The sequence below is a fragment of the Diachasmimorpha longicaudata genome, chromosome 10, assembly GCF_034640455.1.
Source record: "Diachasmimorpha longicaudata isolate KC_UGA_2023 chromosome 10, iyDiaLong2, whole genome shotgun sequence".
Taxonomy (NCBI): domain Eukaryota; kingdom Metazoa; phylum Arthropoda; class Insecta; order Hymenoptera; family Braconidae; genus Diachasmimorpha; species Diachasmimorpha longicaudata.
In genome coordinates, this window is record NC_087234.1 from 3325751 (window position 1) to 3349097 (window position 23347).

General features: G+C 39.3%; 1 protein-coding gene across 6 annotated transcripts in view; it reads left to right on the forward strand.

Annotated features, from left to right (window-relative positions):
- The window catches only part of LOC135166690 (uncharacterized), a 29644-nt gene extending 9990 nt beyond the window's left edge, over positions 1–19654 (forward strand). For 4 of the 6 annotated variants that reach the window (XM_064129204.1, XM_064129205.1, XM_064129207.1 and 1 more), the window contains 5 exons: positions 10719–10825; positions 11537–11841; positions 12181–12358; positions 14532–14701; positions 15282–19654. In XM_064129204.1, the coding sequence (XP_063985274.1) occupies positions 10719–10825; positions 11537–11841; positions 12181–12358; positions 14532–14701; positions 15282–19538 (5017 nt within the window). In that variant the 3' untranslated portion in view covers positions 19539–19654. Of the gene's footprint in view, positions 1–991; positions 996–10224; positions 10535–10717; positions 10826–11536; positions 11842–12180; positions 12359–14531; positions 14702–15281 lie in introns of those variants that run through there. The other 2 variants (XM_064129210.1, XM_064129209.1) reach the window with 2 other exon arrangements.
- Positions 19655–23347: the final 3693 nt, after the last annotated feature.

The following is a 23347-nucleotide window of genomic DNA, read 5'->3' on the forward strand; positions in this document are numbered from 1 at the left end:
ATCGATGGATTTTCGCGCTCATTTGGATAGAAATAGGGGACTGATGGTGTGTTCTCAGGTAGAAGAGGGTAGGATCATTTACTTTATGTATTTTATTTCAAACGAAATACGAAGATTGGCGGATTCGGTATTTGAGAGCTACAAGGCTCCGGGCATCTCTCTGATTGAGGGTTTTTCGGGATTTCACCGGCCAGGGAAAACGGTGAACCGGAAACTTTATGTAAAATCGGGATTATGTGCAGAGGAATTAAGGGATCAGATTAATGCATCCATTGGGTATTTACACAGTGAGTCGTCCATCAAATTCGGCGGATGGAAAAAGCTATCTGTTTCGAATTGATCGATAGTTTCTCATGCAAATATCGGGAAAATTGTTCGCCTCACTATTTCTCGCGGTTTTTTCGGCAATTTTGGAGGGGGGGGGCACTAGGCAGAGAGGATGAAATTAGGGAGAATTTTAATTAGCAAAGGATTATATAGAAGTTCATCAGAGAATATTTATAATTTGATGAAAAAGTCGATTTGACATTTATTTTACATTCAATTATTTCAAAACATTAATAGAAATCAGAAAAATTCAGGTGAATGTCCGTAGATTGCAAATTCTGAAAAATAAACGAAATACTAATATATAGTGAATAATAACAACATCTGAATTTTCTTTTATATTCTTTATCTTGAGCTTCCTCACATAAATATATTATAAAAATAAAATAGTAAAAGATTTTATCCAAATTTGTTCTTAAAACATTCTAAATTTTTTTTTGCATTTTTACGTACAATATTTCACTCCCATTTTCATTTTCCGCTATCGACAACAGAAGCCAATCCATCTTACCCCACTTCCTTCATCATGCGATGAATAAAGCATATCCATTGGTAAATGCCTTTCCAATGAATTGGAAAAAAAATCCTTTCCACCTATTCCATATCCTGCAGCACATACTTGTTCATTTTTTCTCTATTTTTTTCCCTCTCAATTCATATTGAACTGTTCATGGGAGAATTATCCGATTACGAAATAATAATAACCGATACGCTGGCTCGTGGCTCTTTATTGAACCGTGCTGATGATGTAAAAAAATTGCGGATTAAAAAAAAAAGGTATTTGAAAAAAAAAATCGAGGAAAAAGGAAACACAGGAGAGGAGATAGGGAAATACGAATTAATGCAAAAAGCTGCGCTTGTATATGGACGGCTGCGTAGGTGTACACTTTAATTATTATTATCGGTGTGAACCATCGTATGGGATACGCGCGGAAGGGGCTCTGCAAAATTCCGGGGCGAGTTAATGGCACGAACGGGTAAATAGTCCGTTGTAACACTCTCTCTTACTCGTTGAACAGTTTTCTTTACCTTTCGGAGGAGTTTTGCCGGCGCTTTTCGGGGCTCGAGGGGAGCCTTTGCGCTTTCTGATAAGAAACGTGGAAAGTGGATAAAAAAAAAATACAGACAGACTGAAAGTTTTCACGGGCGCCCAAGTTTAAAGTAGCTTTGTGCATGAACGATAGGGGTACTTTATATAGAATATAGCGAATTAGGGGAGGAACGGATATCTGAGAGGGTTAATTTGGAGTTGTTAAAATATTTGGAGTTATTGGGGGAAGAAATTTTGTTCATTCGGGCGATTTTATCTTGGAAGAAGCATTTTTTGCCGGACAATAATTGGATTTTAACTATTTTATTTTTTTAAAGTAAATTCAGTCTCTTTAATTCATAATAAAAAATATATTTCATTAACCACAGTTGCCTGTTATCTAAGTTCAGAAAGTGAGTGAACTGAACTGAAAAATTTGGTGCGGTTTTTGTATTGATTGCGAAATTTTTATTATGCGATTTTGAAAAAATTTGTTTGTTTTTACTGTTTTTTGGTTTTAAGGATTTAATTTTTTAGGTCGTTATTAAGTCCTAATGCTTTCTCCAGCCTTTGGAAAATCCTTCCAGAGGTGTTCCCTCGCGGCCACCCATCCTTCTGGTAACCGCGCTCAGGGCGGCCTGGCTTTTCCCGGCTAAGTCGGCCCAACACCGGCGTCCGCTGGCCCCATGAGGCGAGGGATTTTGTTTATTCTCTTGATTTTATCTCGGAAGAGGTTTTTAGCCGGAAACTAACGGCCTTGGAATTATTGTGCTTAACTAAGATGATAGATGTCATGCCATGATTTAATTAATAATGCAAAAATATATTTTACGAAATTTGTGAGTAGAGCGATCGAAGGAGAGTTCAGAATGTGATTGAGGACTGAAGGGATTTTATAATTTTTTTATTACGAAGCGCTTTAAAATTGAATTCCCCTTCATTAAATGAGATTGTCGTCTATTAGAGGAGAATAAGAGACTATCCATGAAAAAATAATATAATTATCTATAAAAATTTTGCTGCACGGTAGCAGAAAGTAATTTTAAAAAATTGCAAATCTCCTATGAAAATACGATTTTCGGAAAGAAGGGCTAACGTGCAATGAAACTGATCGTCACTTTAAACCAATAAATTCTATTTCTCTATTTAACTGTAAATTCAAGAATATAATTCCCCCGAATTTTCCCCATTTTCATACAAAAGTGGCACTAAAATTCACTACTTCCTTTGATTACCCAATGAAATTTCTTGAAATATCGGAGAAACCGTCGCTTGATAAAATTTTCCAATATTTTTAACAGTGAAGCACAGGTGGTTTTTAAATAACATAAAATTTTAACGATTCACAAAATACCAACAATTTTTTATCACATTTTTATCACCTACTCAATCCAATTAAGAGAGTAATCTACATTACAATGGAAATTCATAAAAATATTCTACAGATTCCATCGCGGGATTACGTTTCCCATAACCCCAAAGTATAAATTTCATGATTAAAATGCCTCTCATTGTTTCTTGGCACAACTGTGAATACAACGTATCGTATACCGATTGTATCAGACTGTGGATGGTAACGATATTCGTGATACGAAACTCATGAAACTGAGCGATAAAACGCGATAGCGTTGCGTTTCACGCACATACCGTGAATAATCCCCCTGTATGGAATAATCCCGTACTAACGTAAACCTGCGGGGGGATGGGGGGGGGGAGGAGGAGGGAAGAGGGCGTCTGTGTAAAATATTGTCAATGTAACATGAAATGAATTTATGCCGTTTTTACATAAACGTTTGCTCCTCTTGTCTGTCGTTGGCTAGTTGTACGCTTTGTTCATTTTAGGAGGAATCGATGGGACACAATATGCCCCTACAAATGCTCGTTTTCAGGGAATAATGGGTACCATAACAATTGTCAAAGCGAAAAATAATCCAGTTCGTTAACAATTCTTCAGGTTGATTATTATTTTTAATTAAGTTTTGATACTTGGACTTATTTAAAACATTGAAATGATAATTCAAGGTGAAGAATAGTTGAAGGTGAAGAAAATATGACTGCAAAAGTAATGCAATTTTGTGGAGTTTCATTTTTGGAATTTATTTATTAGAGAATTAAGCAATTGCCAAATATCCATTTACTTCAGGGAAAATTTATTTTTTCAATCCTTCATTTCTGAACTCGAGTAACTCCCTGACAATTCTGATTAGGTTTAAATTGGGTTAATTATATTGTTCTGGAATATGGTAATGTTATTTATAACTTTGAGTGAACTCCTGGAATAATTATGGGCGTTAAGTAATTTATCGAAATTCTTTCCTCATGAAAATCACAAATTTAGAAAAACTACATAATTATTGAATGAAGTTCATTCAAGGCCATCTTACAGAAGACTCACCCTCTATAATAATATGATAATCGCCAGTTTTGTGGTTTTAAAAAACCAAAATATAATTTTTTTAGACCAATTTCACACCCGTCGCACTTTTATAAAAATATTCTCCTTTCGTCTCGATGCTTTCTATGGTCGTTTCAGTGATTCAAACAACAGCCAAAATCATTCAATAAAAATAGTTCGACACTTGTAAGTGATCACAACAATAACAATCTCTCAAAATAAATGAATATTCCAAAAACCTGTTGAAAATTCTCGCGTTGATGGCTCCACCCAGAGCTCTCGACGAATTTTACCACTTGAATAAATTCACGATGCCCTCAAACTTTTCTCTTCGTCTTGAAATTCTCCTCTCACACAACTAATTCAGTGTAAATCCAGAAAATGCAGCATATCCATTGCAATTTTCCGCACAAATTCATGTACACGGAATTCATCAGCAGTACTGTAACGAGTCACCGCAAAAAATGTTTCACTCTCTCGCGCGTAATCCAAACTCACGTGTAAAAAAACCGTCTACCTTCGTGTAGGGCAAGAATGCAGAAAATTAGACGTGTACAACACGTGCAGGAGAATATGCAATTCCACAAAAAACTCCCTCAATTCGCAAAACTCCAAACATCCCCAGAGCTCTGCCCCTCCCCCACCGGGCCCCTACCAAATTTTTCCAATATTTTTTAACCCAATTCTCGCCTCTCCCCGCGTCTCTTTTTCATCCCTTTCTCCACTGTGTACCCTCGGAAAAGGCAAACGAAAAGGCAACCTACGTTTGAATATCGTAATTAAAACCTGACGAAGCAAATAACCGACGCGTTTCCCCCAGTTTTCCAACGGCACTGCAAACTACAGGATATGTACAACTGTTACGGGGGTAAAGAGTGAAACTTTGATATAAAAAACGAATCAGGTACCGGAATGATGGGGGAATAACAGAATAAATGAATTATTTGAAAATCACAAAACGAAATAGTCCCCAGTAAAAAGAAAATCCTGTTTTTTAGGAAAAATTCTGGCAAAATTATCGCGCATCTGCTAAACAGAGTTTAATTGTCTAAAAATTTAATTAGATCAATCACCAAATTTTGTCTCCACCTACCAATAACGTTCCATAACCGACATTTCGATTCCAACGAATTAAATTTTGTCTTCACATCATCTGTCAAAAAATTCAAATTTCGAAGAACTTATACTGCTATTATTGTTTATTTATTCCCGGGATAAAAGATAAATGTTGTACAAATGAGGGACGTGTACTCGGATGAAGGCGAGTTTTCCGTAAATTAGAATACAACTGTTGCGAGAGTAAAGCGTAAAACTTGGAGCCAAAAAAGGAGGGAAAAAATAGCGTTAGGTAACAGAATGAAGTGCAAATAAACGAAGAAATGAATCAGAATGACGAACGAGGCTGGGAAAAATAGTTCGGTTGTCGGGGGAGAAAGGGGGGGAGACCTGTGAAGTGCGAGAAGTACGGGGAGAACGAGGAAGGGGTGGAAAGAAAAATAGCGGTGATAGGAAAGGAAAATAAAAATGTAGCTGGTGAGGAAGAGAGAAAGGAGGTGAGAGAGGCGCGTAGACAAATAAAATTAGCGGCGAGAGGCATTTCCCGCCCGCGGAAATTCTCTTGAATGAAAACAGAATAGAAATGAGGCAGTGCACATCCCTCTCGTGTAGGTATTTGCGTCGACGATACAGAAAAGTCGAGAGATGGAGTGAGGGGAGGGGGTGAAAAAAATTTCACCTTTTAAAGAGATTGTAATATTCCTTTTTTCTCGCGCTTTATTACTCTAGCCCCCGGTAAAGAGAGGAGAACTGTGGGAGAAGTGGACCGGGAAAGTAGGGGGAGGGGGAAATATTTATTTCATTTTTTTTTCGCTGTGGAGGTTGTAAATCGGAGCGCCGTTTCCAAAACGATTTACGATAATTTGCAGGTTCTATGGCGTGCCTTCCAATTTTTTTTTTTATACCGAAGGACGTTCGATCGGTTTGAAATGTTCGGAGATGGTTTATCGGGGGGTTGAAATGGAAATGCAAATTTTTGAGGGATTGTAATTTGGGATTTTGTTGAATAGGACTTAGTGAGGGTTTAATTTTTTTTAGGATATGAAAAATTTCACGTTTTTTGGATAACAAAAGGGGAATTTGATTTTACCATTTGTTATATTTTGAGGGAATTTGCGATGAGTAAAATAACCCTTGCGAGGAGTTGAGTTAACGCAGGCAATAGTTAGTTACCCAGTCGAAAGGAAATTTCAACCCTTCTTCAGGGGTGCAGTTATCACTTGTAGCAGAGGGGTGAAATCCACTCGAAAAGGGTGTGAATGACGCTTATGTTTTGTTCTCTTCGCACGGAGAGGGAAATTGTTTAAAAATGACGGGCCTGTTCCGTAATCTGCCAGTCAAAACAATATTCAGTAGAAATTACGGAATATTCAGAATCTCCAGAATGTTCTAAAAGAAGTAGAGAAGGTTCACTGGAAAAATGCGTAACTGTTCCGTAATTTTTACTGAATGTTTTGACTGGTAAATTCCGGAACAGACACCGTAATTTTTAAAGAATTTTCCTCTCCGTGTAATTTTAATTCGCTTGGAATTTCTCACTCACATCATCTGTAATTTCGAATGGAATTCCACAGTGAGTATATTCTCCCCGGAAATCCGCGAAATAAGTCCAATCAAATTTGCATAAAATCACATTTCCATCCGGCGAACGGTCGCCTGCATGGAAAGCGTCAAAAGCTCTCATCAAAAGATATCTGATGCCACTTTCCTGAGACCTTTCTTCGAAGACATGCGCGTCAAATCCGCCTTAATCGCATTTCGCATTTCAGTGCCACAAACTCCTCTTCCAAAATTTCAAAACAATTATCCACCTACAACCACCAAAACCTCTACAAAATCACCTGGGTACCAAAACTCTCCGTGTACACCTCGAAAAAACGACAGAAATCGCTAATATCCAATTAAATTCGTGAAATGGAATTCCCGATAGGAATTAACATAAACAGGGGTTTATACCATCAGAAGATGAAGAGCCCGAGGACATGCAAAATGTCTCTCCCCGGAAGCGGTTTAAATGGAATTATCCTGATTAAGAGTTAAAATGACAAACACAGATGAGAGAGAAAGAGAGATGGAGTATTTCCGCTCCCCTAAACAATTTCCCCACCCCCGTAGATCCTGTCAATGGGTATTTGGGGTTAACGATGTAGTGGAACAGGTTATTCATGTATGAAAAATAACGACAGATAGCATCAGATCCATTTACTTGTTAAAACACTGTTGAAAAAATCCTTTTGAAAATCATTAACGAATGGGAATTCAAAAATACCTCACTAACCTCCTTTTTCGGTCTTTTGGGAAACCCTTCTATGCATCACGATATTTGTATTACCTCAAGAACAAAAAAAATCATTTCGCATTGTAAAAAATTCCATAAAAAAAATTTGTTTCTGAGGATTTCGTTTCATTGCAAAATGAAACGAAATACTCTGATTACAAACAACGAAAATTCCCTGAATTTTCAATCCCCTAAAAATCGTGAAAAACATTCTGTCAATGGATATTTGGGGTTAACGACGTAGTGTAGCAGGTTATTCACGTACGAGTAAGACCGATAGATAGTATCGTATCGTATAAAATCCAACAACAACCTGTACCATGCACTCCTGTAAACATTCAGATGTTAAAATACCGTGTTTCGAGTTTGTAGAATGATCGAACCACCAATATAACGCATTCGACTGGTGCTTACTTTCTTCATTCCCGCCATCCCCCTTCCCCTCACCACCATCTTTTTTTTAACCCACCCATTCTGTTTTCTTCTCTTCCCATTGCCGATTGCTCCTTGGCGTTGAATCGATTCTTATTCCGTGGGTCTGCTCGTAATATCAGTCAGACACGAACCGGGTGTGTTATACGGTCGGTGTGTAGCCGTCAGGTTTTCTCCCTCTTCTACTTCTATTCCACATCTCCTCACCCCGTTCACCCCTTTGCCGGGACTTTTTTTATCCTCCGGGTCAAAGAGGTGCCTGCTTTATTCCCGACATTCGCCTCCGGGACCCAGGTTCGTTGGATGCAGGCGAGCATGTACGTGGCTCCACACCAAAAAGTTGAGAGCTCCTCGATGATGAACGACCACCACTGGACTACACATCTCTCGATGGTTTTTCCGGTTTTTTTTTTCACGGGGAGGGGGCAGGGGGAGGGGGATTTTTATCGGGATTTTTTATTATGAGGGATGCACTTACTGGAACAACTTCTCGCTGAAAAATTATGTTTAAATAATAAATTGCGAGGAGGGGCGACGGAGGGATGATTTTAAGCGCATTCTGGGGGTGCGGGATGTTTAGGGGACAGGAATGTGGAGGGGTGGGGGGAAGATCGATCGAAGTAATGAATTATTGCGATTTTTCTCTCAATTATTGTGGTGGGGAAAAAGACATTTTGATGTGAATGGTGAAAGATTGTGGGGGTTTTTAGAAGGATTTTCTTTTGATTTATTTGAAATTTCAGTCTTGAAAATTCAAATTATGTTTACACTACTTTAAATAATGATTTTTAGGGGAAAGGGGCGGTTTTGACAGTGAGAATCAACAATTTATGGGGGCGCGAGGGTAATAAATTTTTTGGGGGTGTTGAAATGGAAAAATTGAGGTGAGTTTTTCTCGGGAAAGCTTATGGATCTAATCAGTCGATCTTATCATCGGGGGTTAATGAATGGCTTTTTAAATCTGATGTACAAGGGGGAAAACATGGGTTCATGCTTTTGAAAAATTGGGGGTTCACTGACACGAGTTGGTTTGGGACAAATCTTGATGTAATCATTTTTTCCCAAAAAGTCTCTCCCTCTCTCTCAACAGAAACAACAATTTTATAATTTTTTCATTATTAAGGGATTTAAAAATTTAAAAATATGCATTCTAATCTTTCAAATAATTAAATACCTTCATCAATCTCGTTACACATAATTAATTCAAGTGGCATAACTGTTAAAATCTCTGATTAATTTTATTCAATTTTATCAATCGAAGTTATTTGTAACCATTCGAGGCTGTGGATAATTTGAACACTGGAATTCGCTGCGACGAGTTTGCGAAATAATTAACCGGAACCTCACAATAACTCGCTAATTCCCAAAACCAATGTTTAACTAACGGCCTGGGTAAATTAATAATATTCAAAAATGTTCAGGAATGATCTCAACTTCCGGTCGTAGGGCCGGGGGAGGAAAAAAAATGAACCGGAAAATTCATGAATATCTTTCCCATGTGGGTCACGTGCTCAGCAAATAATGAATGACACTGGCTCAATGTAGGCAAATTACAATGGCACATTACACTGTGGAATTACCCTGCATGAGCGAGTGATTTAGTGCGCCATCCCTCAGAATTTCGCCTGATTGAAAAATTTACGATGGATAACTCCGTCGTAACTCCCAGAATGCCATCGCGACGGATAAAAATCGTCGAGGGGGGTAGGGGGAGGGGTGAGGATTTTTTTAACCCGGTGGGAGAGAAGAGCTGAGGAAAAATTATCCAGAAAATCTCGTCAAATTTTACTGTCCAATAGGTAATCGCGAGGCGAAATGTAATTCAATAAAAAAATTTTCAAGTGGAGATTTTACGATTCATTGCGTAAAAAAATCATATGCCCCAAAAAAATAAGTTTTTTTTCCATTTCAAATTTTCTCCTCGATATCGACTCACAATTGTTTCAAGTCATAAAAACTTATTGCTGGCCAGTAAAAAAATGGTTTGGGAAATAGAGAGTTTTTAACGTTTTTGTCACGTTTCGCACGTACACTGTACAGTTTTTTCCTTCATTTTATCTTGATATTTTCAAAATACCGCGTTATTTTCCAACCACAGACCAAATTACCAGAGAGCCACTAAATTTTTTGAAGCAGCCGTCGAAAAATAGTTCTCCCCTCGTCTTTCCCTCTCGATGTAAACTCCAAAAGAACTAGAACGGACCATCGTCGAACGATAACTCGACCCCTTTCCCAACTTATTTCCCCGTACGGATGTTAGAAAAAGCCCAGGCGCCTGATATCAGCGTAGTAATTTCTGCTATTTCCTCGTGAGAAATGTAGAACTGAAAAGAAGATAAACAAATCCTTGAAATCGTTAAAAAAAAATTGCAGTTCATATATAAAAAATTCCAACAATTTCAGGGATTTATCCTCATTCAATACTAATAAATTTCTACCAAGCACAGTATTTTTCCCCCTTTTCCCAATTAATCCCTTCATACCTCAACCAAAACTACCCCATTAAACAATGCACTTAAATGAACTCCTCAATAATTATAAATTACGTACGTCCTCTGGTAAAATCATACAAATCTTCACAGCAAGTGTCGAAAAATCCTCTCTCGATTTTCCTCCTCGATCGACTCCCAAAGCCCTCCATCCCAAACGATAACTCAAACCCTCCCACCTCCGCCCTCCCTCCCCCCAGATGTTAGAAAAAACCCAGACGACCGATATCAATCCCCCGTAGTCCTGAATCGTTTGAAAATTTATGGAGTACTCTCACCATTCACAAATTCATGACAACCAACGTATTTGAATTTGATTGACAATGATTGTCACATCCGTTATTACGTGAAGTTTTACACGTGTTGGCGTACGTCCATAGCCAAAGGGTTGATCCGATTTGTGCCCACTATAGCGTTGAAGGCCTTCACACAGTCGTTCTCGGCGAGTGAAAATTGAGCCATTAACGTCGTAGTAACTCCGTCGGTCTCGCTCATGGCGATAATATCGAGCGTCGCTCCAAGTGCCTGTACTTGTAACTCACCCGTCGTGTCCTCTTCCACCCCCATACCCACCCCCTTCGCCTCTTTTTTCCGTGCAAAGCTATATAAAAGTATTGGTAAAAGGAAAAGTGGCTTGGGTGGCGGCAGGGGGTGGGGGTGGGAGGGAAAAAGTTGATCAGTTTTTAGCTTCTCTTCTTTTTTTACTTGTAGCTATCTTGAAGTGTATAACGAGAGAGTGAGGGATCTCCTCAAGCCGCCGACAAGCTCAAACGGTCTCAGAGTACGCGAGCATCCTCGATTGGGTCCTTATGTACAAGGTATGTATAAACGTTTCATAAATAAACCGATAGAAGAAAATCAAACGTTTCTGTATTGAGTCGAGGACGTTTTTATGGTTCGAGTGGAGGAAAAATTGAGGATTTTTCTGGGAACGTGGAAGATGGTTTATTGGGAATAATTAATATTTTTGCGGTGGGGAATTAAAGGGCATGGAGTCTTGAGGGAAGGGATATATTTTTTTAGAGGAGTTGATGGTATTTGAGGCGTGGGATTTGTGGGAAAAGGGAGAGGATAATAGTATTCTGGACACATTTATTTATCGGGATTATTTTTTTATCCGATTTTTCATTGCATCAGAATCAATTATCAGGGATTCATAAATTAGAAGAAAGTAAATGAGTCTTATTATGAAGTGAGGCAGGATAAATTGTCTTGAAATTTGTGAGAGGAATTTTTTAAGGTGAAGAGATTGATCGCGAAAGGGATTTTCAGTTGAAATTCGGATTTTTCCGCGGTATTTCAACAATTTTTGCCCCCTTCTAAGTCTTGAAATTCGAGACAATTTTCACAAGAGAGAATTTGGTGGGGCGTCGCTGAAACCCGAGAAAATGACCGGAAAGTTCTCTCGATTCACTGAACAGGGGAAAAAAATTGAAAACTTTTATTTATTCGTACGGAATCGCGGAAAACATGGAGCCGTTAGTCCCGAACTAGAAAACTCTCCGAAGAACGCAAAATGGATTTTCCAGGATTAACCCAGCATCAAGTTGAAACCCTGAGTTCGTTGATGTCTCGTGTGGAGGAGGGTACGAAAGCCCGCAAAACAGCCTCGACCCTGCAGAATCCCACCAGTAGTAGGAGTCACGCTCTTCTAACACTTACCCTCGAGCCATTCACCAGTACTGGAATAGCCAGTGCATCCATACAAACGTCGGAATCGTCGACGTCCAGGAACGTGCGACGACAGGACTTCAGTCACGGTTGCAAGTTACACTTGGTCGATCTGGCGGGCAGTGAGAATGCGGCTGCATGCGCTGGAATTAATCGTCTCAAAGTGAGTTGGCTCATTTATTTTCCACATAATATTATAAAAAAAGTCTAGAGAAATTACTGAAACGGAGTCGTAAAAATCTGCAGCGGTGGAGGAATTTTATCCGAGTTCTGTTACTTTCGCTCACCGTTTGTTCAGAAGTGGCAAATAATATTAAAAAATTGCTAATCACGATTTTGTAATTATCTGACTGGGTGGTGTCACTCACTTGTCACATTTCCGTCGATAAATGAATTTTATTCGTCACTTGTCGAATGCCAGACAATTTTGTCAGTTAAATTTTCCGATTTGACTCGCAACGTGAAGACAGAGAATTCCACCGCTCCATCATTAATTTTCCAGGAAGGTGCAAACATAAATAAGAGCCTAGTTGCACTGGGTAATGTGATCTCAGCTCTTGCGGAAAGAGGTAATAGTGGAAATAATCCAGGAAGAAGATTTATACCTTACAGAGACTCAGCACTAACGTGGCTCCTGAAAGACTCACTCGGTGGCAATGCAACCACCATTATGCTGGCAAGTAAGAGCATTTTAATTGCGACATACCTCGAGAAGTATCAAAAAAACCCCTCAGAACTTCATTGAACTTAAAAAGAGTACATTTTATATGTTACACAAACTGAGATAATCTCTTTCGAATTAAATGAATTTATTCAACTAGTTTTTTTACTTCATTTGGAGAGAGCATTAAATAACTTCCGCGGAATTACTTTTCTTACTTCCAACTTTTCAATTTAAATCCACCCCCTTCAAAACATTTTAACTTCTTCAATCGACTTGAGTTTGATTCTCTTATTTTATAAGGGAAAGTGAATAATTCGAATCCAGGGTCTTTGTTAATTGTACAACTTCGAAGCTAATCTAATAGTTTTGTTGAAGAAATTTATTCCAAAAAATATCTCCTGATGAAAAGGCTGTTAAAGTGGTGTAAACATGATCTTAATATTGAAGATTAAAATCTGAAATGAAATATGAAACAAAATTTTGATGGGTTGAGAAGCTTTACGTTTCACGTTAGAATATTCGACGAAGGGGAAGGGATTTGCATGAAGGTAGTTAAACACTTTCAATACATAATTTTTCAACAAAAGTTTCTTCATCGAAGATTATGTGAAACTTCTTGGAAAATAACTGACTTAAAATCTTGTTTAACAAAAATTATCTAAAATAAATCCCGATTCCACCCCAATATCGAGAATTGATGCATCAATATTTCAAACTCATCAAAATTAGAGATCAATAATTGTGACAGAATTTTTAAAATGACTTTTCACAACTTTAAGTTCAGGTACTAATTATTTTCCCCAAAATTGAAGATCATTGTGGCCCAGTGATTCGAATTAGTTCACTACCAATTGAAATTCCGAATTGTATCACTCATGAATCAAAACATATCATTGTTCAACACTTTTACAGGCGCCAAATCACCGGACTAATAATCATTAACCAACACAGACCATTTCGGTAAATAGTAGACCACCAGAAGCAAAGAAAAAAAAAATTAATCACGTAGACTATTCTTTCTCCATTCACCACGCAACTCCCACCCCCTCAACCACTGAATAAATTAACTCATTCCCCTCCCCGTATCCGTAGAATTAGAGTAGATAACAATTTCTGGTATTCAGTGTTTCGAACTTGCGTGTAATGCCCTCAAGTGCAATTGAAAATTGAAACATGGGAAAATTAACGGGCTGTATTCGATGATACATAACTGGATATACCGGTGTTTTCATTGCTCCACCTAGGTATATGTACGATGAATTTTCGAAGTCAATTAATATGTAATTGATTCGTGAATAGTTCATTCGCATCAGTGATCGACAATCCCCTTGAATATTTACCAACACATTGTTTTACCGTTGGAGCTATTTGTTGGAACATTGAAGACCCTGTCGAAAGTCTAAATTCATTAAAGTGCCAATTAACGTCACGTAACTTGATGCAAAATTGCTTCGTGATGTATTACCAATATTGTCAAAGTCATTGGCTAATAACTCGTTGATTATAATTTCTATTGAAATAAATTAACATTGGATCCAGCAGTTGTTGATGAAACACATTGAAATTAGTTTGCATTGTTCGGTGAAAATTAATGTCAACGTGACAAATAATGTAGCATGTTTCTGTAAATTGCTTTCAATTTTCATCAGTCACAGAGTTGCAAATAAAAAAGTAATGACCATTGAATGATTAAAAGAGCCGAATGAGAGACTAAAAAATACCAATTCATTTTTTTCTCACTAAAAAATTACAGAATTTATCGCTACAAAAACCCTCGATCAATAATTGATAATGATTACGATAATAAATTACCATTGAATCACGTAGTTATTGATGAAACACATTAAAATTAGTTTTGCATTGTTCGCTGAAAATTAATCTCAGCGTGACAAATATTGGAGCACATTGCCACAAATTGCTTTTCAATTGTCATCATTGATCGATCGAAAAATAAAATAGTCGAGACCGAAACGATTAAAAATATTGCACTGGGAAATAGAAAATAGCAGTGAACTTTTTTTTTTTACCGAAAAATTGCGTGAAACTATTGCTATACCGTAAACCTACATTCGAGTATCAGTTTAACTGAAATGAAATTTGACGAGTAGCTTGAAGGCATATAAATCGAGAGTAGAGCGATATCACAGACATACACGGAGTTTAAAATCAAATCTGTGAATCAATTTCAGCGATATCGCCAGCAAGCGGAAGCTTCAACGAGACGTCTCACACACTGCGGTTTGCCCAGAGGGCACAGAGTGTTATTAACAGGCCAGTGATAAATGAAGATCCAGTTGCTAAGATAATACGGGAGCTACGAGCAGAGGTTGCGAGATTAAAATCATTGCTTTTGGAGAAGGTACAGAAAACTTTTTTTTGCGAATTCTTCACTGCGAACGAATAATTAGAACTGTAATTACAATGGTTTTTGGTGCAGGTGCCTTGTTTCAAGCGAAATTACCTCCTTTTTATTAATGGTATTGATTTTATTTTGTGTAATTATCATCGTTATTATAATTATTTGAACTGGAGGAATATTAAAGAAAAAATGTGCAATTTCGTTTGACTTTTCCACGAAAAATTCGATTTTTAATGACGAAATCCCTTGAAATTCCACCAAAAATATAAAAAATCCCCCATTTTTCTTCACAAATGAATGCACTACATGCGATCCAATTTATTACTCGAAAATTGCTTTTGGACCCTGTAAAGGATTTTTATTTCCGCCTCCTACTTTTGAAAAAAAAATCCAATTAACTTTAAAAAAAAAGGTATGCATGAATAAATAGTTGTGCAGGAAATTTGAATTTAAATGGATATCAAATGAAATTATCATAACAACTACAAAAATAGCTGCACTAAAAGGAGAAAATCAATAAACCACCCCTGACAACTCCTTATCAATGAATGCACTCCAATCGATCCAATTTGTTTTCTAGAACATCGAGCCACATACGGAATTGAAGCATCCGCCATGCCCCTGTCAACATAACCAGGATCGTCAGGACTTCGAGACCAGATGCGTATCAACGTCGACGTCGAATTCACCAACGCCCGATTCAGTATCATCCAACGTCAGTCTGACGAGGCGACACAGTACGAGCGATTCCATCACCCCTAAATCAGATACGAATACTCCACCAAAGTGTTTTGGTTCACTCGAAATAATCGAAAATATCGATGATACTTCGTACAATTTACCACTGACAAATTACAATTGCGCGAGAATATCACAATTGATTGAAGAGGAAGTCAATGAACCGGTTTTTGTCGATATACCAACGTTGGTGGCTGTACTCATCAAACCAGACGACATTGTACAATCCAATTCCCATCAAATCGAGGAGATTTCCAGTGACGTTGTACCGGAAGATTCAATTGAAAATGATTTCGCTGGTTGTGTTTCGCCCAAGGCGATCAAAAATTTGGACACCGAGAAGATTGAAACAGTGAATCATAAAATCGAGACAAACGAAGTTGACTATGTACCGAGTTTTCACATTATCGATAGCAGTCCAAAGTGTCAGACCAGTCACAAGGCAAAACTACGTAAACAGCAGTCAACTGATTCTAATCTCCACGGAATTACACCAGCGTTAGTGGTTTCCAAGAGATACGGATCAACGGAGACACTGGGTAAGAGGTCGCAACCACCTGCGGTAGTTCAAAAGTCCCAAATACTCTCGACAAGCGTTGAAAAACGTGTGAACTCGGATAAACCGAAGAAGCTGAACAACATCAGGGAAATAGACGACAAATCGGATCAATTGAAACGTGATTTTTCCACCAAGCACAGACCAACTCTAACTCGAAAATCCAGCATTGATGTTCTGAAAAGACGAACAAGTAAGGACAGCAGTTCCAGCAGTTCCAAGGAGGAAGTTAACACAAAGGAGCGTAGGAGTAGTTTCCTCGATTCTGAGCAATCAAAGCCCCATACGATAATCCAACGTACCAGAAGAGCTGACATAGTTGCTGCTGTTACAGAGAGGCTCTATTCGAGCAGAAAGACGAGTGAGGACAGCAACACGGCGTCTACACCGGCCTCGGACATACGTTCCCCCGAGAATTCGGAGGTGAAATTGGCTAGTGCAACGAGAATGCGTCTACAAGAAATATCCCGAAAAATGTTGGCCAAAAGACGACGCATATGTGTTGACACGCAAACCGATTCGGCCTCAACTCTCCGCCTCAAGGACAAAGCCATCAACGTCAGAGAGCCAAAGGTCCTTCGTAAGGATGCGTCTGTGCTCACCGATCGTCATGAGAATTACGATTTACTCGAGCCCAGCGATAAAGTCGTTCGTCGTGTCAAAGAGACGTCCACATCAACGGCAGATGCACCACATCTACCGCCCATTTACTTCAAGGACTCAGCTAACATCACAGACCACTGCAGCAATCATTGGGACACAATGGAGTTGTGCCAGCACGATTCTGGAATACTTTATGATGATGCTCATTTCGATGGAGCGGTACAGATGACCGAGAGTTCTATGAATACGAATTTGCCAATTGAACCGCCATCCAGTGGGGTACAAACCTCCGAAGAAGACACAAGAACTTGTTGCAATGGTGCGCGTCATCCAGCGCACCCTTGCCAAAAGAATAATAAACCGTGTTGTCCACCTAAAATAATTATTCCAAGAGGAGGGGACCATGAATCCATTGCCCACGATCACAATCACGATGGACATGCCCACGATCATCCACCTGATCACAGCGACGATCACGAGCATCATCATCATGACGAAAGTGTTCATGACCACCAGCCACACGATCACGAGGACGATCATCAAACAGGTCATGCCCATGGTCATGACCACCACGATCATCACACTCATCATCAAGTGATAAAGCCCTGCTGTCCCCCAGAGGTTCATTCACCTCACAAGCACAGCCCAGACGACTGTGACAAGAGTGTAATCTCAATAAATCTTCCTGACATGATAAACATCACGATACAATCGCCCGTCGTATTGGAGTCAAAGGTCAAAGTATTTGACGGTAAGGATTTGCGTCAAAGTGATACAAAACGTGACACAGAAACTCAGACAGATAAAAAAAATGCACTTGAGATTGGTACACTTACTGATGAAAGTGTAAATCGTCCGAGAACGAGGGACTCGTCAACGACGACGATAACGAGACCGAGTAGCAGTCAAACTGACGGACGTACATTTAGGATAGAAAATATATTTCATGATCCACGAGGCAATGGGTCAACATCGATCGACGTACATCCGGGTATTTCCTCAAATTGTTATCAACCCAACAATTCCATTCTCTTCACCAATTCCATTGGTACATCATTCACTGCTGGAAGCCGAGATAATGAAAAATTTTATGACTCCGGACAGTTGAGTCCAGTGACCAGACGACGGAAATCCTTCGCCAACGAGTGGTTCAACAAAGCGAGCTCTACGTGGCCAACATCGTCAAGATGGCGGTGTCAAAGTCCCCCGAGTATTTCACCCCATAATTACAACAGTCCGAGTACATCCATCGACACTTACCCATTATCATCTAATTATTTTTACAATCATGATTCACCTTCTAATTCGTCATCATCGCGGAAGGTATCGTGGCGAGAGAATTACAGGATTAATATGTCGAATACTCCCGGTGAACAAAGGACTGTAACTAAACCAGTGGAGACAAAGGTCACAGATAAATTGCCAACGCTGATGTGCCCCAGCGCAGGCGTCACAAATGAGGGTCTGAGGTCGTCCTCCTTCATCGGGATGATAGATCGTAAGGGAGTTTACGAGCAAGAAACTAACTTTTCGGATGACAGCCTAGACCCTAAGGACGAGAGAGTGAGACGGTTCGCTGGTGATGTAAAAAGCGATTTTATCGTGAAAAATAAGATTGAAGATAGTGTGAATGATAATCCATGTCCTCCGGATGTTGTTGCACATACAAAAAGAGATTGTTGTGATTCATTGTTGTGCCCGGAGGATACGGTTGATTTTGATGATACGGATATTGAATTGCCGAGAACGAAAGTTAGTGGGTTATCAGGGGATCCATCAGTTCCTGTACAACAATTTAAATCAATGATTCTGGGTGTACCACTTGTCCCATTATTATTAAATAATGATCACGATAATGACGGTATTTTGCAACGCAAATCGCGCGACAAGAAACGCGTGTCATTCGGTGATACCGACGTCATCACTGAGCCGATGACATCGTCATTGCGTGATTATAAATTTGCTGGGTCATTGAGATCGATAATGAAGCTGAATAATTCCGAATCAATGGATGAGAAAATCAGCTGGACAGGGCCAATTGAATCAAATCACTCGACAAGGTTGAATTTTCGAAGCAGAACTCCTCTGGATTATGATGAGATATCGCAAAAATCTGGTAACATCATTGAAGAATATTTGGACGAGGCGCTGGTATTCATGCGAAATATAAATTCAATCAACAAGTGCACCAGCGGTGGTGATGGAACGAATGAAAAGCCCCTGGTGAGACATCGGAGGCAGACACTCGAGGCAAGTGCGTGCAGTCCTTACGAAAAATGCTTGAGGAGTATGGAGAGACTTGAGCAGTGTCTCAGCAGAGTCAAGTGTCATGAGGATGGGCTTCAGGGGGTTCACGATGGTAGAAGGCGAGGATCTGCTGAGGCTAAACTCGGTTTAGCTGAAATCAGTCAGGATCATCCCCTCTCGGTTAACTCAGTAGACGATCTCAGTTTTAAGTACAACAATAACTACAGAGTTGACAGGTACTTTCACAGGTCTGTTGACGACGCTGATGAGGACAATGAGAGTGCTAATTTTGATTTTAAAACACTGGACAGATATCGGAGGATCATTGACACCAGTAGAGTTCGAAATACACCGAAGAAACGAAGTCGTTCGTTGTCATCGGCGAGAGTGAGTGATTGTGAATTAGACAATGGTATTTATCCAAAGTTGATGGGTGAGATTGATGAGGATGCGCTCATTGCGAGAGTCAAGAAATCCCTACCATCACCTAGATGTACAATATCCAAGTACGATTCGTCTGATGAAAGTTCGAGCTCTGACGAAGCGCTCGCTGCATTTATGGAGTCTATCGATAAGGTTTCACGATCGAAAGACAAATTTAAATATCCAGCGAGTCCGCGTGTCAAGTTTCTCCAATTACTCAGCGAGAGACGGAGAATTGTTGAGAACAGTCGAAGCACTGGCGCATCTTAATTAATGTTATTATCGATAAGTGAGTGTACGATTGTTTTATTTTCTCTCTCTACCTTCTACCCCTAGAATCAATTGAATATTCAATATTGATAGAGGTCTGGGTACTAGTTTTTATATCGTCTGGATGAGGAATAGTAATTTTATCGTAAATTTTATTGTTAATCCGTGACCTGCATTACTAGTCTTCGGAAATTACAAGATGAATTGTATTTTTGTATTTCAATCGAGTGATGAAAAACCAAAGAAACTACGACGCGTTATCTATGAACAATGTAAATCTCGTTAATCATTGAAAATGTATAACATTTATGTAACAAGATAAATCAACTAATCCACATAACATACCTGTACATAAAATAAATTCAATTTTCTCTTCGTTCCAATATGTTTCACTCCTCCTGATGAACCAAAATTAACTGTAATTGACTGATGGAATCCCTCCTGTTTTTGACATTGAGTGATACTCGTTGATTCTCTCCTTGTCAGATCCATAATTAAAAGCCAGTGGGTGGGGCTCGGAAATCCGGGCAAACCGCACTTGAACCTGAATAACCGCTCCGACAATTGACCAAGGGCTGTGCCAGAAGACTAAAAAAAACATAAAAAGAGGTGTAAATTTAATAAACCCAGCGCTCCTTTTTTTTCCTACGTTCAACCCCTCCTGTATATAAAGAAAGACGATTCTTTATAACGCGAGCCTATCGCCTGGATTTTTCTCTCATGACTCTTATTTACGGATTAGAGTCACGTACAGCTCCTCCTCCACCATATCCGAGTGATCCAGCACATCGCACCCCCTTCTCCCTCGCCCTTCTCCTTCACCACCCCCTTCCTTTTTCACAACCACACCCTTGGCACATTCGGCACCCCTCGGTATCTTCACCCTCGGTGCTACTGCCATTCCCCTTCACTTATACGACATAGGTATGTATCCCTCAGGTATGTTGGCACGGTCGCTTGGCTGCCACCGTATCTCCAATGCTCCCTCAGGGCTGGCATCTCTCTGCAGACCTTTAACTTTTTCCAGTAATCGGGTCGCGTCTCACTGGTCCCGAAGTATCGTTGTAAAAAATTGTATTTAGTGGACTATAGTTCGGGTGGTAGGGGATGAGCTGGGAGAGGGTGGGGGGGGGTTACTTTTAGCGAATCTTCAGCCCGTTGGATAAGCGTATTGGTGAAGAAGTTGATAGGGGGCTTAAGTGAATGATGAAAGTTTCTCGGGTTGAGAGGAATTTTGTGGATGTGGTGGCGGTATTGGGTGGGGCAAAGGGGGAAAGGGGGAGGGGTAATTAGTTGGGGCGATCATTGTGGGGGTGATTGATTCGGTTTCCCCCGGTATGAGAGAGGTTTGAAGAGACTTCTCCATTTGCTGTAAAAACGAATGTCTGAATTTGAGGAAATCGATTTGATTTGTTGATTGGGGACCTGATTTTTGTTCGATTTTCGAATTTGAAAAGAAATTTATTTGGGTTAAGACTTTTTTGGTAGATTTTCCTTCGGTTCGTGAAGAGCCGGGTTATGAAGGTGGAAGGATTTTTGATAATGGAATCCTGGCAATGTGTTGGCTTTCTATTTATAGTCTGGTTTATTATGGTAATTTAGTTCGGTGACTGGCTGATTAATGTTGATAATTATTATTAGTGAGGGGTTGAGTGTCTTATTTTTGGGGAGACAAGTTGGGGATTTATTGAATGGTGATGTTTTGAATGAGGAATTACTGATGGTGATGTGCTTGAAATTATGAAGAAGATGGAGATGTGGTGTGAACTGACCGGAGTTATGGGGGTATAGCTTTGAGGCATTTTGCGGTAATTAAGTAGTAGTTCTAATTACTGTTCGTTAACTATTCCGTTGCTACCTTTTGCAAGGTGCTTACTAATCTCCGTTGAATTTAATTTAACTTCTGATTGGATATGTCGAGTTTCAGTGGTTGAGTCGTTCTGTACTGCGTCTTTTTCCTTACGATTTTCGAAATCCAATATTCTGATCTGTAGATTTAGTGAGACTTCTTGATGGTCCGACCGTTGATTCGATGGGTGATCAGGATTTCCGACGATGACCAAGTTAATCGACCAGCACGTGATGATATTTAAGCGGTTTCAGGTAAAGTGTCGAGCAAAATTTCGCAATCTCTTAGATTGGGAGATTTTTATTGATGAAGGCCTGAAAATTTGGACAGATTGAACTCTATGATCCTTTTATAATTATATAAGATTGTTAGGCACCCATTTGTATGAAATTTAAACAAATTTCCATTTTATTTAAACGGTTTTGAGTACCAGAAAATTATCTACAAGAGGAGAATGAAATTTAGATTGTTAGTTTTTGCTGAGTAGAACTGCTGCGAAAGGTTTTCGATTTCTATGCAAAAATTATAAATTGGAAGGATCGGAAGTTTTTTTCAGTAATCGGATTACGTCTCAGTGGGCCCCAAGTATCGTTATAAAAAATTGTATTTAGTGGATTATCGTCTTGGGAATGGGGCAACTTTCAGCCAATCTTCAGCCTCTTGGAAAAGCGTATTGGTGAGGAAGTTGATGAGAGGCTTAAGTGAATGATGAAAGTTTCTCGTGTTGAACGGAATTTTGTGGACGTGATGTCGGTGTTTGGGGGTAATTAGTTGGGCCGTTAATTTCCGGGGTTGATTGATCCGACCTACGTGTGAGGTTTGAATCAACGTTTGTATTCGAAATAAATACGAATGGCTGAAAGTGAATTGAAAAAATATTTTGTAGGCTTTTTTGAAGATTAAAAACCATCTGAATCAAACGGAAATTTTTTCAAGTTTTATCCATAAATTATGATAGTTATTCGTGTGAAATTTGGAAAAATTTACATTTCTTGAAGAGACGGTAAAATGGTGAATGAAGATTTTCGGAAACTCATTCCTTTCTGGTGGATTTCCGAGTTCTTCCCAAACCCGAGATTCACTATTTCCCCAGTTTTTATTGTTTCAGATTGAAGAACAATTTATTGCTTTATTGCTGTGGGTCCTTCCCTCAAAGTGCCTAAAAGGGGAAAAAGTCTTTCCGGGGCTTTTACTACTGGATCATTTCCAAATGTGCCTTTACCTCACAAATACATTTGGTGGCCAGAAAGGGTCAAAATGAAAAAAACCGAAAATTACTTCAGAGGGTGGAACGTATATTGCCTTCCGGTCTATATTAACCCTGACCCCATCACCAAACATCTCACTTCTCAAAAACTTCCTGATAATAATTCTTAAACTCGTGTTTCAGTGGTCCCACAGTCTCACAAAAAATTATCCTTAATAAACTGTACGAAGACATCAAAAACTTTCTCCTAATTTTTGATGCGTTGGATAAACATTTTCACGACGAAGTTGATGGGAGGTTCAACTGAACAATGAAAGTCTCTCGCGTTGCGCGAAATTTGGTGGACCCATTGGAGATATTAGGGAGTGATTACTTGCATCGCCCATTTCTTGAGGATGATTGACCTGTCGTCTCTTCCCATAGGAACGAACGGGGGCGAAGACCTTTCGAGTTGCATTTGAAAATCATGAAATAGAGCGATTTAGTGAAGTGAATGGAGATCGTAGATTGGGTTGGAAATTTCGGTTTGCTTTGCCTTTCATGTCAGAAGTGGAGTGCAGGATGAAAGGGGCCATTCGCGATCAATACGATACTTGTTCCCATGTATCAACAAATTATCGGTAAGCTACAATGGCCCGCATCGCAATTGGCGAAATGAGAAGATATTGGAATTTTCGTGAAATTCCCTTTGCCTGTGCCTTTATGGGTGAGTAAAAAATGCATAATAAAAACAGTTGTAAATAATTTCTTAGA